This window comes from Phalacrocorax aristotelis, chromosome 1, assembly GCF_949628215.1.
Source record: "Phalacrocorax aristotelis chromosome 1, bGulAri2.1, whole genome shotgun sequence".
Taxonomy (NCBI): domain Eukaryota; kingdom Metazoa; phylum Chordata; class Aves; order Suliformes; family Phalacrocoracidae; genus Phalacrocorax; species Phalacrocorax aristotelis.
Window position 1 is genome coordinate 29136467 of NC_134276.1, and position 12242 is coordinate 29148708.

The 12242-nt window shown below is 45.3% G+C and overlaps 1 protein-coding gene across 1 annotated transcript in view; it reads right to left on the reverse strand.

The window, feature by feature from the left end:
• The window catches only part of LHFPL6 (LHFPL tetraspan subfamily member 6), a 152675-nt gene that overhangs the window by 11809 nt on the left and 128624 nt on the right, over nt 1-12242 (reverse strand). The window contains exon 3 of the mRNA XM_075085877.1: nt 2584-2682. Coding sequence (XP_074941978.1) covers nt 2584-2682 — 99 coding nt within the window. The remainder of the gene's footprint in view (nt 1-2583; nt 2683-12242) is intronic.

Here is a 12242-nt window from a genome sequence, read left to right on the forward strand (position 1 = left end):
ACCTGTAGGCTATAATGAGTAAACCAGTCTCTAATGATTCAGAAAAGACTAAAGGTTTAGGTTATAAGTACCAAGAGGTACTTATGAAAGATGATGAGCAGTGTGGTTATCAAACGGCCCTCAGACAGTCCTCTTCTTTACAGATGACTTTGCCTACACAGCATCAACCAGGCACTGACATTAAATATAAAAAATCCTAGCCAAGCATTTAAATTTACTGCCAATGTATGTAGAAAAGACATGTTTAGTGGAAGAGCTGCCTGATGGAAATCACTATAGCAAATTTCAACTGTCATTATAATCTGTTAATTAATGTGTTAACATACGATTGCAGCAGATCAGCGAGACCAGCAATTCCAACAAGTCTAGGCATGTGTAACACATGCCCTGCATGGTCTGGATCCAGAAAATACAGTAAGAGTACATGCCTTCACAGTTAATGTAATATATCTCATGGTCCTTACGTGTACCCGGAAGGAAAGCTGTCAGCTGAAATCTTTCACGTGGGTTTCTTCACTGACTTTAATGGCAGAGTGATTAAATTTACGCAAATATCTGACTCATGAGTCAGGACTGAGGTGGTGAAGATGGTCTCAGAGTCTCTGCTCTGATCATGGGCATGACTGTGTTTAAGGTCATAGTTTGTAACTGCCTAAGTACTGTCTTCAAGGAGCTCAGACTGGTGTGACACCCATCTTCTTGTGGGTTTGCAGACAAATAACATGGAAAGGTAACAGTTTCCTGCACTCTGGGGAGAGCAATGACTAAAGCCTCAGAACAAGACGGCTGTCAGGAATCACAGAGCAGAGCCTCTCACATGCTTGGTGTGAAAAAGCACGCATTGGCATGTACCAGCAATGGTATCAATAGCACAGAAGGATATTAGAGTTCCAAATAACAAGGTAAAGCTTCTAGAGCACATTACACATTCCCTGGGCAACACCATTAGTGGCTGCTGATAACGTCAGTGGCAGTGGTAGAGACGGATGCTGGTCAAATGTACTCTAAAACACCACAGGAATGGTGTAAGGGAGGGCAAACATCTGGAACATCTCTCCCAAAGCAGTATCTTTTTACCTTTCAACCTCAACTCATTTGCATATCTTCACAAGAAATATCTCTGAGATGGAAAAAAACCTCCTTACTCCTGAAGCCTGACAGAAATATCAGTGTAAAAATTAAAAGATAATGCAGCAGGTTTGTGTTTAACCCTAAGAGGCCATTTTCATCCACTGTTCTTTGCGCTGGGATTACTGCCAGGCTATCACAAGCCCTGCACACACAGCTACGGAAAGGGTTTCTAACACTACCTATAGGACTTAGCTCGCAGGGTCTGGAAATGGGGAGTGGTGTGTGCCCATGCTTGGGAGCGGGAGCTCCCAAGCCTGTGGAGGGTCGATGTGCTCAGTCTCTCCTGCCCCTTCAGGAGGATTGCAGACCACCCTCTTCCTCAAGTGACACAGGATTAAAGAGCATTTATAGAGCAGGGGGTATCAGCAGCTGCATCAATACTTCTAGCTAAAAAAGGATCTGGGTATGCACGCAAACATCAGATCCTGATTCTGCACATTGCTTAATCCTGAGCTCCCTGCTGGGGCCTTGTATTCCACCAGCCCGACAGGCTCTCTAGAGGTGGCTCACTCCATACAGCATGGCTGTGAGCCTGGCTTGGCTGCGCCTCTGGCTCTCATTCAGTGCTCAGTGCAGATGTCATCATTAAGACCAGTGGCTTGTTTGGGAAAAGACTGACACAGGTAGCAAGTGACTGTATGAGGAGAGGCTAAAGTCACTTGGTTTGTTCAGCCTTAAAAGAACAGGAGACTGAGGGGAGACCTCACTGAGGGCTGCAGCTTCCTCACAAGGGGAGGAGTAGGGGCAGGCGCAGGCACTGGTCTCTTCTCTCTGGAGGCCAGTGACAGGACCCGAGGGAACGGCAGGAAGATGTGCCAGGGGAAGTTTACGTTGGATATTAGGAAAAGGTTCTTCACCCAGAGGGTGGTGGAGCACCGGAACAGGCTCCCCAGGGAGGCAGTCATGGTGCCAAGCCTGGCGATATTCAAGAAGCACTTGGACAATGCCCTCAGAGATATGGTGTGAATATGGCGTTGGCCTGTGCAGGGGCAGGAGTTAGACTTGATGATCCTTGTGGGTCTCTTCCAACTCAGGGCATTCTATGATTCTATGATTGTTATTTACCAGCTTCCCAAGGATGTGAGTAAGCAAAACCATACTCTTTAGGCTTAGGCCATAAACAGGCCAGACTTCAAAGACAGCTATTTGCACTCATTGTGAATTATCCTCACCTGTGCTGTGACGTGAAGCCTCTGCCTACCCTGTCAAGATCTCCAGGAGCTCCCATATTGCAAGACTACTACATCTGATGGCTTAAATATATACATACATACATTCCTGCATTTTCTTTTATAATGTTCTTCTGGAAAATATTCCAGGATGATGCAATATGAATACCCTACCACACACAACTGGGTTGCTTCTCCAAGCCTGTGCTCATGTCCTCATTTGCTTTTATGGACAACACATAGAAGAGTCTAATGTGGTTGAGATGCTCTGATGATGACTCACCCAGTTCAAACTGGTTGGAAAGGTTACCACAGGTTTGTCTGACTTCTTCACTGTCCCAGCCAAGAGGATAGAGGGCACAACCAGAGCCGATCAACAAACCTATGGGGAGAAGAGAAAATAGAAGTTTATATAAGCCATTGCCATTAGCTTAAACACAGGCTGCCACCTGGGAATCACAGTGTCAAACTGCCATTTAGGAATCTCAGAGAAAAAAAATATCTCTTCTCCTAAAAACAGTAGAAAAACTTTTGGACTTCTATGGCTGTGTTCTGCTACCCTGGTCTATAGCTGGAGGCAGCCTTGGCAGTTCAGCACCAGAAGCCATCCTCAGCTTCTGGAGCTTCTACCTGAGAGCTTTTAGACTTCCCTTCTACTCTGCAGAACTGCTACATAAACTGTTTGGAAAGCTCAACACGGGGTTAAATAGAAGCTGTGTTAATCACAGCATTTATAAGCTGATTGCTTCTGATTAATTGAAACAACAATCAACCACGGCCTATCAAGGTTCTAGCAGGAAAAGTAAACTGACAGTTGTGCTAATCTGTTGTCATTTTCCTTTGTTTTCCATCCTTTCAAAAGCCGGGAAAGAATGGTTTCATGTCACCTGATCAATTCACACCACAGGTACACACTCCGTAAAGTTTTTTGAAATCATTTCAGCTAAAACAACCAAGCTCTTGAGAGCCATTTACTTATTACCATGCTTAGCTTAACATTCACAACATGCTTTACTTTCTCCAGCCCTCATGCTGCCCCAAACAGATGTGTTTTGGCTAAGTTGTTCCCTTCACAAGATCTTGCTGGGAATCACCCAATGGGCCATGATTATTTTGCAGAAGTGGCATTTTTATCATATTGCATTCTCAGCTGTCACTGCAGCAGCTGCCAAAAAGCGGGTGTAGCTGGCAAAGCTTCTTACATGGACAGCCTAGAGAGAACATTTAAATGTACGCTACAGCATTTAAATGTTACCTTCTTTCTGTCGGATACTATTTGCAAGACTGGAAATGAATCACTATGTAGGTAACAGGCTGGGTGTGCCTGACACTTCGCAGGCTGTAAGGGAAGCAAGTCCTCACAAATTTTGCAGTGTGGTTTTGCAGGGGTGCCTTTTACCTGTTAGGTAGAGCGCAGGACTAGGACAAGGTTTCAAGGCCTACAGCTGTCACTGGGTGACTTTGGGCCAGTCCCTTGACCTCACACCACCTCACTCTTCCTTTCTTGACAATAAGGACAATGTGCTCCCTGGCAAAGCACTTCTGCTGTCTTGTCCCTAGTGCAGCAAGCCCTGTGTCTGGTGACAGAAACGCTGTGGAGGTCACAGCAGGCTAACAGGAGTCCTGTGGGCGATTCTGACTTGGGGCCTGGAGCTAGCTGTGCATTCCTGCTGCCTCCATCCTCAAGATACCTAAGCTTCTCATATTTCTGATGCTTCTGTAAGACAGAAATCACCTTATTACGTTCTTGACTTGCCCCAAGATACCTCAACAAGGCATTGAAGTCCAGAAATGGTATCCCATCTTTCTCTTACCATCTTAACTGTTAGCAAAATAGCTCAGCAATGCCTTCGCTGCTCCTCCAAGCACATCTGCCCCTGTTTAGGGCCTAATATTAGCTCCTTAATTCTTCCTCCACTAAGTTAAAATTTCTTCTTGCTACTCATGTCTACCTCTTCCTTTCCTTGTTGAGCAGTCACTGCCAGCTCCTCTCTCCATATCTACATCACATAATGGAAAAGAAATCCCTGAGGCAGCTCCCTCTCAAATGCTGCATTCACCCAACAGCTGTAAAGGGAGAAAAGCAATTAAGGACACATGAATGCTAGGTATTTTAAGAACCTTTCCTGACCTGGATATGGTTGCTTCTAATGTCCTCACTAATAGCTTTCACAGTATCATCTGATTTTTTTTCCCCAGGGTTGCAGAGCTGATAGAAGCTGGTAGAATCCATGTAAATGAGAGTCGCTTCTAATTAAATTCTCAGAAAGGATGTTTCTCAGACAAGAGTACTTAGGCCAAAACTGGCTCTGCATTTGTTAATGACAGCTTAAGACTCTTTAAAAAAAAAACCACAACCCGATTCTCACTTGAATTGTTGAAGCAAGAAGGGCACTGCAAAGTGCTGACATCATGGCTGATGTGCTGGGAATGGGCAGGACCCAGCTGGACAAGGAGGAACATTACCACTGATGATGAGAATGGTTGGGAAGGGGAGGAAGAGCACCCAGATGCCAGAGATAGCCTCACAAACTGGTGGACTGTGGCAGCCCCGGCCAGTCCTGCTGTGGTTCTGACCCCTTCGGACATCAGCCATGATGCCCATGACCTGCCTAGTACCATTCAGACCACAGCCCAGAAGCTGCTCTGGCCAAAACTGAACCACCCTGGCTGGGCCAGTTTCAATCAACTTGTGTCCTTGAACAGACTCTCTGGGACACCTCTCAAGTGCTCAGAGGGCTCTATTGCGAGGGGCAGGGAGATGTGTGCAGGTGGTAGGCTTGCAGCCGCCTGAATTGGACCAGCTGAAACGGCAGCCAGCCCCTCCTCACAAATAGGTCCTGGGAAACTCTCCTGCCCAATTCTTCCAGGAGAACACAACAGCAGCACTGCAGGCAAGTAAAAGGACTATTAGCATAACAATGCTGCCTCTCCAAACCCAGAACAAGCTCTTACTCAGCACTTGCCAATTACTCTCCTCAGGTGGCAAGAGTGTCTAGCGCTCATTGCATTCACAGAGGGCTGTTTGTTTTCAGCTCGCTTTAGGTTTTGTTGCAGTAACAGGTGGTTGTTTGGGTTTTTTCCCACGAATATTGCTCACAGCACTTTCCACTGCAACCCTCCAAACACAGCTCATCCTCTTCCAAACACCCTGTACCTGTTCACTCTTTCTGCCTCCGATGATACACTGGATACAATGGCCACAAGCCTTGGCAACTTATTTGCTTCCTTAGCCAGACCTCTTCATCCCCCTATCACACCCTCTTTCCCATTTCTGTACATCCATCTCTGTAAGTCCAAAGTCCAGTTTCAGTTAAAATAAATTCTGTGAGTCAGGCTATGTCACTTACTTTGGGTGTTTAAAATACATCACGCAAATGCGCCTTGACCTGCATTAAGCCTCAACCTCTAACTTCAGTCCAAGTTACAATTATTATTGATTAATAATTACTATTAAAAATAATCCTAGATTTCCTTGTTTCTTTCACAAAACCACAAAATTCTTATATGCTCTACAGAGTAAACACCTTCAAATATAAGGCTTGCGTAGGCAGAGACGTAACGTCTAGTCCTGCTCTCTCATCAACTCGCGTAAATCTAGAAAAATTAAATTGAAGGACAGGTGAGAAGATCCTGGGAAAGTAGAATCAGGACCTTCCTTACACAAAAATCCTGGTGATACAGTCAAAAATTCATTACCAACCCAATATACTGTGACATTAAATTGCTCCAACGGAGCAACTGCCTCATTCATACATGGATGTTTCCTCTTAAAGCCAGTCCACGTTGTCTAATAACCAGCTCACATCACCCACCACTGAGCCTCACCATTAGCTGTGCCTCCCAGAAATGAATAACCCCAGTAAGGGCAAACCAGTGTGCTATGTCAGAAAACCTCCCTACCTCTGTGTCAGCTAGCTCTCCAGTTGGGTATGGGTTTTAGCAGTGCTGAGTTTCATTTATGGAGTACCAGACATCATGCACTGCAGCTTCTTTTCTGCTCAGAGCCTGCCCTGACTGTGGTGATGAGATCAAACAGGAAACTGCCACCTAACGCCAGTGCCGCCGCATAGCCCCAAAGCATGAGTGGCAGCATGATTACGTGCAAAGGACAAGGTATAAAGCCATGGGCAAGCTCACACACTTCATTTAGTGAACACAAAACCTGCCAGAGACCAAAGGTGCTGCCAGGAGCACAAGGCTACGCTCCTGTCTGGCGAAACGGCTTATGCCTATAAATACCGATTTTGTCACAAGTACCAACTGGCCACAAGTCTTAAAGCTGTTTTTTTGACATCTCCTTTGATACCACTGCTTTTCAGCTGGTTTTGATTCACCTTCAAATGTTTCCCTGCAGTGGTGTGTATGTGCCTGTTGTGGATTTAGGTCTATTGACAAAGCAGTTGTGCTCCCCAGTACTTCCCGCAGGCAAGGTGTGGGCCAAACTCAGGGATTTACCTTCAGTGTAAGACTTCCACAAAGACTTAGAGCCTGCTAGTCAGTAGGAAAAAATTTCACAAGTTTTGCTTTATGCCCTGAGGTATGTATATATGTATGAGTGGGTATGTGTAATGTCCCATTGCTTTCAGCAGGATTCTGCATGACTTCAACAGGGCTCGATCTGCATGGGCACTGAGGTTGGGAACTGGCATTTCAGCTCCATTTTTTTATGTGCTAGAAGTGTGGAGTGTGCCTCAAAGCCCATGGTGTTAACAGGACTTGGACAAAAGCCCCTCAGCCCCTTTTTTCCCTTCTAACCAATCCACCCCTGTTTGTAAGCAACTGAATGTGTGGATTGGATCCTGCAAAAGCAAAATCACTGCATACTATTATTGATAATAATTCAGACATGCTCACAGCCACTTTGTTTAATCACAGAGAATTTAGATCCTGCTGAACAGCTGCAACCTCCATTTAAAAATCTAAGTTAAATTCAAGGGCTACAAACTCAACGGAAATCCTTAAGTTAATTTTGCAGCTTCAGTAGAGAGCAGTTACTGGTTTAGCTCAAGAGTCACATCCCGGCCTGCCCCATAGTTATTGTATTTAGCCAGCTATGCTACCCAGGACACCACACCCATCTTTACAGCTGCTTAAAATGCTTAGAATGCCTATAACATTTCTTAAGAAAGTTTAAAAAAAAAAACCAACACCATGCTGAAATTACCATCACCTGTCATCTTCCATTAAAAGAATGGAGTCATTAAAAGAATTAGAAAGGGGAAGGAAATGTGCAGGTCCATAAATGGCAGCTTCACAAACGGGGCTGCAGCTTCGAGGTGCGAGGGACCCAGTCAGTGGGACAGGGACAGCCAGCAGCAGAGGCACTGGTGGCACTTGGCTGCTGTTTTGGATGATGTGCCATGCACCAGTGGAGGTGTTGGCACTGTCAGAGACCAGCTCTTCTGGAGCAGTTCTGCATTTGGGAGTGAAACAGGCTCCTTGCCCTGATCCATGAAACACTGCTATTGCAAGTGCTGTGGCTGGCTCGATGCACTAGCAAGGCACACAGGAGAGAGCCACAGGGCTGACTTAATGCAGCCGGCTTTGGCAGTTCAAAGCTGGAATTAAGTGCTTGGCTTCAATATTTAGCAGGGTCCCATTTAGCCACTAGGGTCTTTGCAAACTCCATACAGAGAGTTGGATACCTTCAAAAAGTGAGCTAAAACCAGCCTATGTGCTAAGTCAGGAGCTGCCCAGACCTACTAGTTGCAAAACTACAAACAGGGAGTCAGAGGGTGGATGCCTCAATAGCAAACTAACCAGTGTAATCCTTGTCCATCCCAGACTGCCTTCCCTGTCACTCTTGCAGCAAGTATAATGCGTGATCATATTTTAGTAACACTTAGCACTTGAAAGATGATCTCGTCTGTCTGGAGTGGAGCTTGTGATTGAAAATAATTGCGTATAGCAGGTTCTGCATATGGTGGATGCTGCTGAGCAGGGGAGCAGCAGGGAAGGGGCGGTATTTACATTAGTGGCTTGGCACATATCTAGGTTTCATCTCTGAAGCATTAAAGACATGATTTGTGGCATGTAGCAATCACCTTACTCCAAGAGGTAAAATATTAGCTGCTATTAATATCTCCTACAATAGCTTGGGTATAGGTAAGTCTCAAATAATAAAATCAGAAGGATTAATAAACCAAGAGACGTTAACCAGTTTTTGCTGTGGGCAAAATGACTTCAGTCAGAAAGACCAAAATCAATTGGCAAAAGTCAATGCACAAAAACAGAAGGTTGCAAATCCCTGTGTTGGGTTGCCCTCAGACTGTTGCTTTGGCTCTCTAATGGGAGCCTCCACCCAAAGATCTGATGTGCTTTAAGTAACCCATGGAGACATCACACCATAACTTAATTGTCTGTTCATGTCCCTACATTTCATAGCTAGCAAGTCCTGTTTTACAGACTCAGCTCTACCTCTCACTTGTTGAAGTCACAGCATGCTCCTGATTGCTATATGGCTCATTCTTGTTTTGTTGTCAGCCCATTTGATCATTGCACCCTCAAAAGCCTGTTAAATAAAACCAAACGTTCCCCAGTGTCCTTCCTTCTCCCTTGCATAGGGTAGACCTAAGCACGATTCAGACATTTCCAACATGGAAAACCATCAGTTTGATCAATAAAGAGAGGTAGTGATGGCAGTAAATGAGGCTTTTAGCTTTGGATTTAGCCTCAGAGTCTTGCTGCTAGAAAATGAATTTTCAAATGGGAAAAAAACCGATGGTGGCTTTCCTTGATTATGGGCTTCTACATGGGCACTGGCAATTGTATTCCTTTTTTGTACATCCTCAGCTCCAGTCACAATTATACCCTATGAATGCAGTGACAGGGATGGCCCAGGCACCATAAAGGGCCTCCTTGGCCAGCAGTTAGGGGCCCCTGGGAAGCCTCCCAGGTAGGAAGGAGCCCAGTGTCATCATGAACATTAAATTTGTACTTCCACCTAGAAAAATAAAAAGAATGGGCCAGGCTTGATATATGTATTGCAGAGAGAAAATAAAACCAGAACCAAATTCTGCCTTTTGTATGCTCAAATTTAGTGAGAAAAATCTTCTTCAAAATATCTTCCTCCTTTCTTTCCCCCCATCTTCTACTTTCTCCCCTTTCATTTTCTGACCTGACCAAAAAGAAACCTTGCCATTTTTATTTTTGCTAGGCATTTCTAATGAATACCACTCATCTGACAGATATTCAGGCCATCTGGAGAAGCTGACAGACAATAATTTGGAAGTCATCCCTTTCAAAACCATTTTAATGATGAGTTTTCCTTTCACATTTTTTCTCTATTAGTCTGTCTGAATCTTCAAGGATGATAGGAAGTTTTCACATTCCCATCTGTCACTTGAAGGTATAGTAATCTCTACAAGCAAAACAAAACCAATTTTTAGATGCAGCATGGACTTTGACTCTCCGGTTCTTGTAATTTAAAAACTCTCCTAGCTGTAATGGCTTACCTGCTATAAAAGCGAGCCTGCAGCATGAAAGTAAAATTGAACTAGCACATGAAGATTGTGTGCTGCTTTGAGACATACCTTAGCCAACAAACAATGGGGGTAAAGAAGAATTGGTTAAAAACCGTGATGTGACAGACACAGCTTCTGAAGTCCCTGTTTAAGAAACTCTCCGGAAGCTGCAACCAAGCAGCAACTGCAGAGTGACAGAAGTGGGTCAGAGCAGGCTCAGACAAACTCCAGAGCCTGGGCAAAGAAGCAGGACCCGCCAGAGCAAAGAGAGGAGCGGGGGGAGCAGGGCGGTGCCAGCTGCGGGCAGCCTGGCTCCCGTGCCTGCGGGAGTCCAGCCTCAATTCAGCCAGAAAGGGACAATGTCTTTATACTGGCAGCTCCCAGCTCCTCACCCAGAAGATTCCCCTCTTTAAGGTCACAACCCTACTGCTTCTCTTGACTTCATCACTCTGTCCGCTGGTTTCTCTGCTGTTCTTCCATTAGAGAAATGTTATCACATCAGTCCCTTACATTCCTCTTAGTACCTGTACCCAAGGAAACCCAGGCATGCACCTGACCGGGGCTTTTATTAGGCTTAAACATGAGATCAACACTTTGGGCAACGGTTCTCTGTCAAGTTAGTAGTCACTGAACATGGGGCATTTAACTGGTTCCTTACTGGTTCCTTACTGAGCCTGAACTGAAAGCGCGTTTGAGAGAGGGTACAATTGCCTACAATGTGAATGAATGTAATAAGGGAGTATCTTGTCTGAATATCCAGGCAGGGTTCTCCAAGGGGATGCAGATAGAGACGGCATTTATGATGTGGCAAATTTCCTCCCACTCCTCCTCACAAGGGTCACAGGACGGGAGACAGCGAGTCAGTTCAGGGCTCCACTCAAGGTGAAGGTGTTTTGCCACAGACTTTGCTATAGCAGTATGTTAGAGGGACTCTAGACACAAACCATGATTAAACATAAGAACAAAAACCAGAGAGAATAAAACGGTACAACCCTCAGCTCTGCAGATCCTGCCTCCAGTAACATGGCTTCATCTGGAGCATGATGGAAATAGAACTCATGGGTTTTCTGTCAAGGGCAAAACCCACCACCCTTTCCCTCTGGTTCTGATCTCCAGGTTTTAATTCAATGCATTTGGCTTTGCTTACTTCCCATCCTTCTGACTGTCAAGCCCCATCCCTCAAATGAGAATTTTTCTGTTATTTTGGGTTACTCCACACCCTGAGCACTTGCTGCCTGGCAGCTGCTTGGCTCCGAACCTCAGCGAAGAGCCACAGCAAAAAGCTGCCACCTGCCTGCTGCTGCTTCCCCGAGCCCTCAGAAAGCAGGGCCAGTGGCATAGGAAGTCTAAAAAAGGCATTACAAATGCCTGCCAGCATCCAGCACAGCAAAGTGCTGTGTCATGGGAGAGTCACAGCCCTCGCTTTTCCCCTGGCTTCGGGCATGGGGCAGTGGAGGGTGGAGATGGGAGTTTTCCAGCAGATGAAGCATGAGTTCGCTTTGATTTTCATTTGATCAAAGGTGGTGTGCTCATTACTACACAGGTGCTTCAGGCTCAGAGTGGGAAATCCCCCCACCCACAGATGCTACATTGCTACCCAAAAGTTAATGGCTTTGCTCTATTTGGTCCTGGGTGTTTTTAAAGCAATACCGAAGGCTTCAGAAAATGGGCATGGGGGCTGGGAGAAACCCAAAAGAAACAGTGAAGTAGGAAGAGTGGAGAAATCAAACACAGAGCTGCTACTAAATGGAAGTTAATTAATAAAAGCCATTTGGTAAAAGGACAAGTGACAAGGGCCATAGCAGTAGTTGCCATGGAAAGGAAAGACCCAGCACCAGTTTCACAGCCCTGCAAAATAGATGCTGGTGCGGGTTCCAGGAGGCTGCAGCTCACAACAATTCAACCATTGAAAATCACCCCTGGAAGTACTTCTTGTAACTAGATTTTATAAAGTAGCAGTAAACAGGCTCCACAGTCTGCACAGGTTGGCACTTGGTATTAACAAATCCAAAGTTTTAATCCTATTGTGTGTATACAGTAGGGGTAGTAGTATGATCTTTGAGAACTAGTTGAATTACAGTGTGTAGCTGGATATTTCATTGAAAACTCCTTTATTACCATTTATTATACAGCACCATTCACATGCAGGGGGATTTAGAGGGATCCAAGGAAACAGGTACCTGCCCATGCAATTTATATCTTATTGGTTATGGTTAAGTAGGGCTAAGGCTGGCCACAGAGTCACAGTGGAGGGTATTTGGAGGATGCATCAACTGTTTAGGGAACGAATGTTCACTGAAGCAGAGACTCCAGGCTGACTCCCTTATGCCAGATCACACAGTCCCTCTTACATACTCATTCTCTCAGCCAACGATGATACAAGCATTTGGTGCCAAGCAGAACATCCTTCTGATAGAAGCTCCACAGGTCCCAGGGGATGAGAGACCAAGGTTCAAATCAGTAAAAAAAAAAAGAA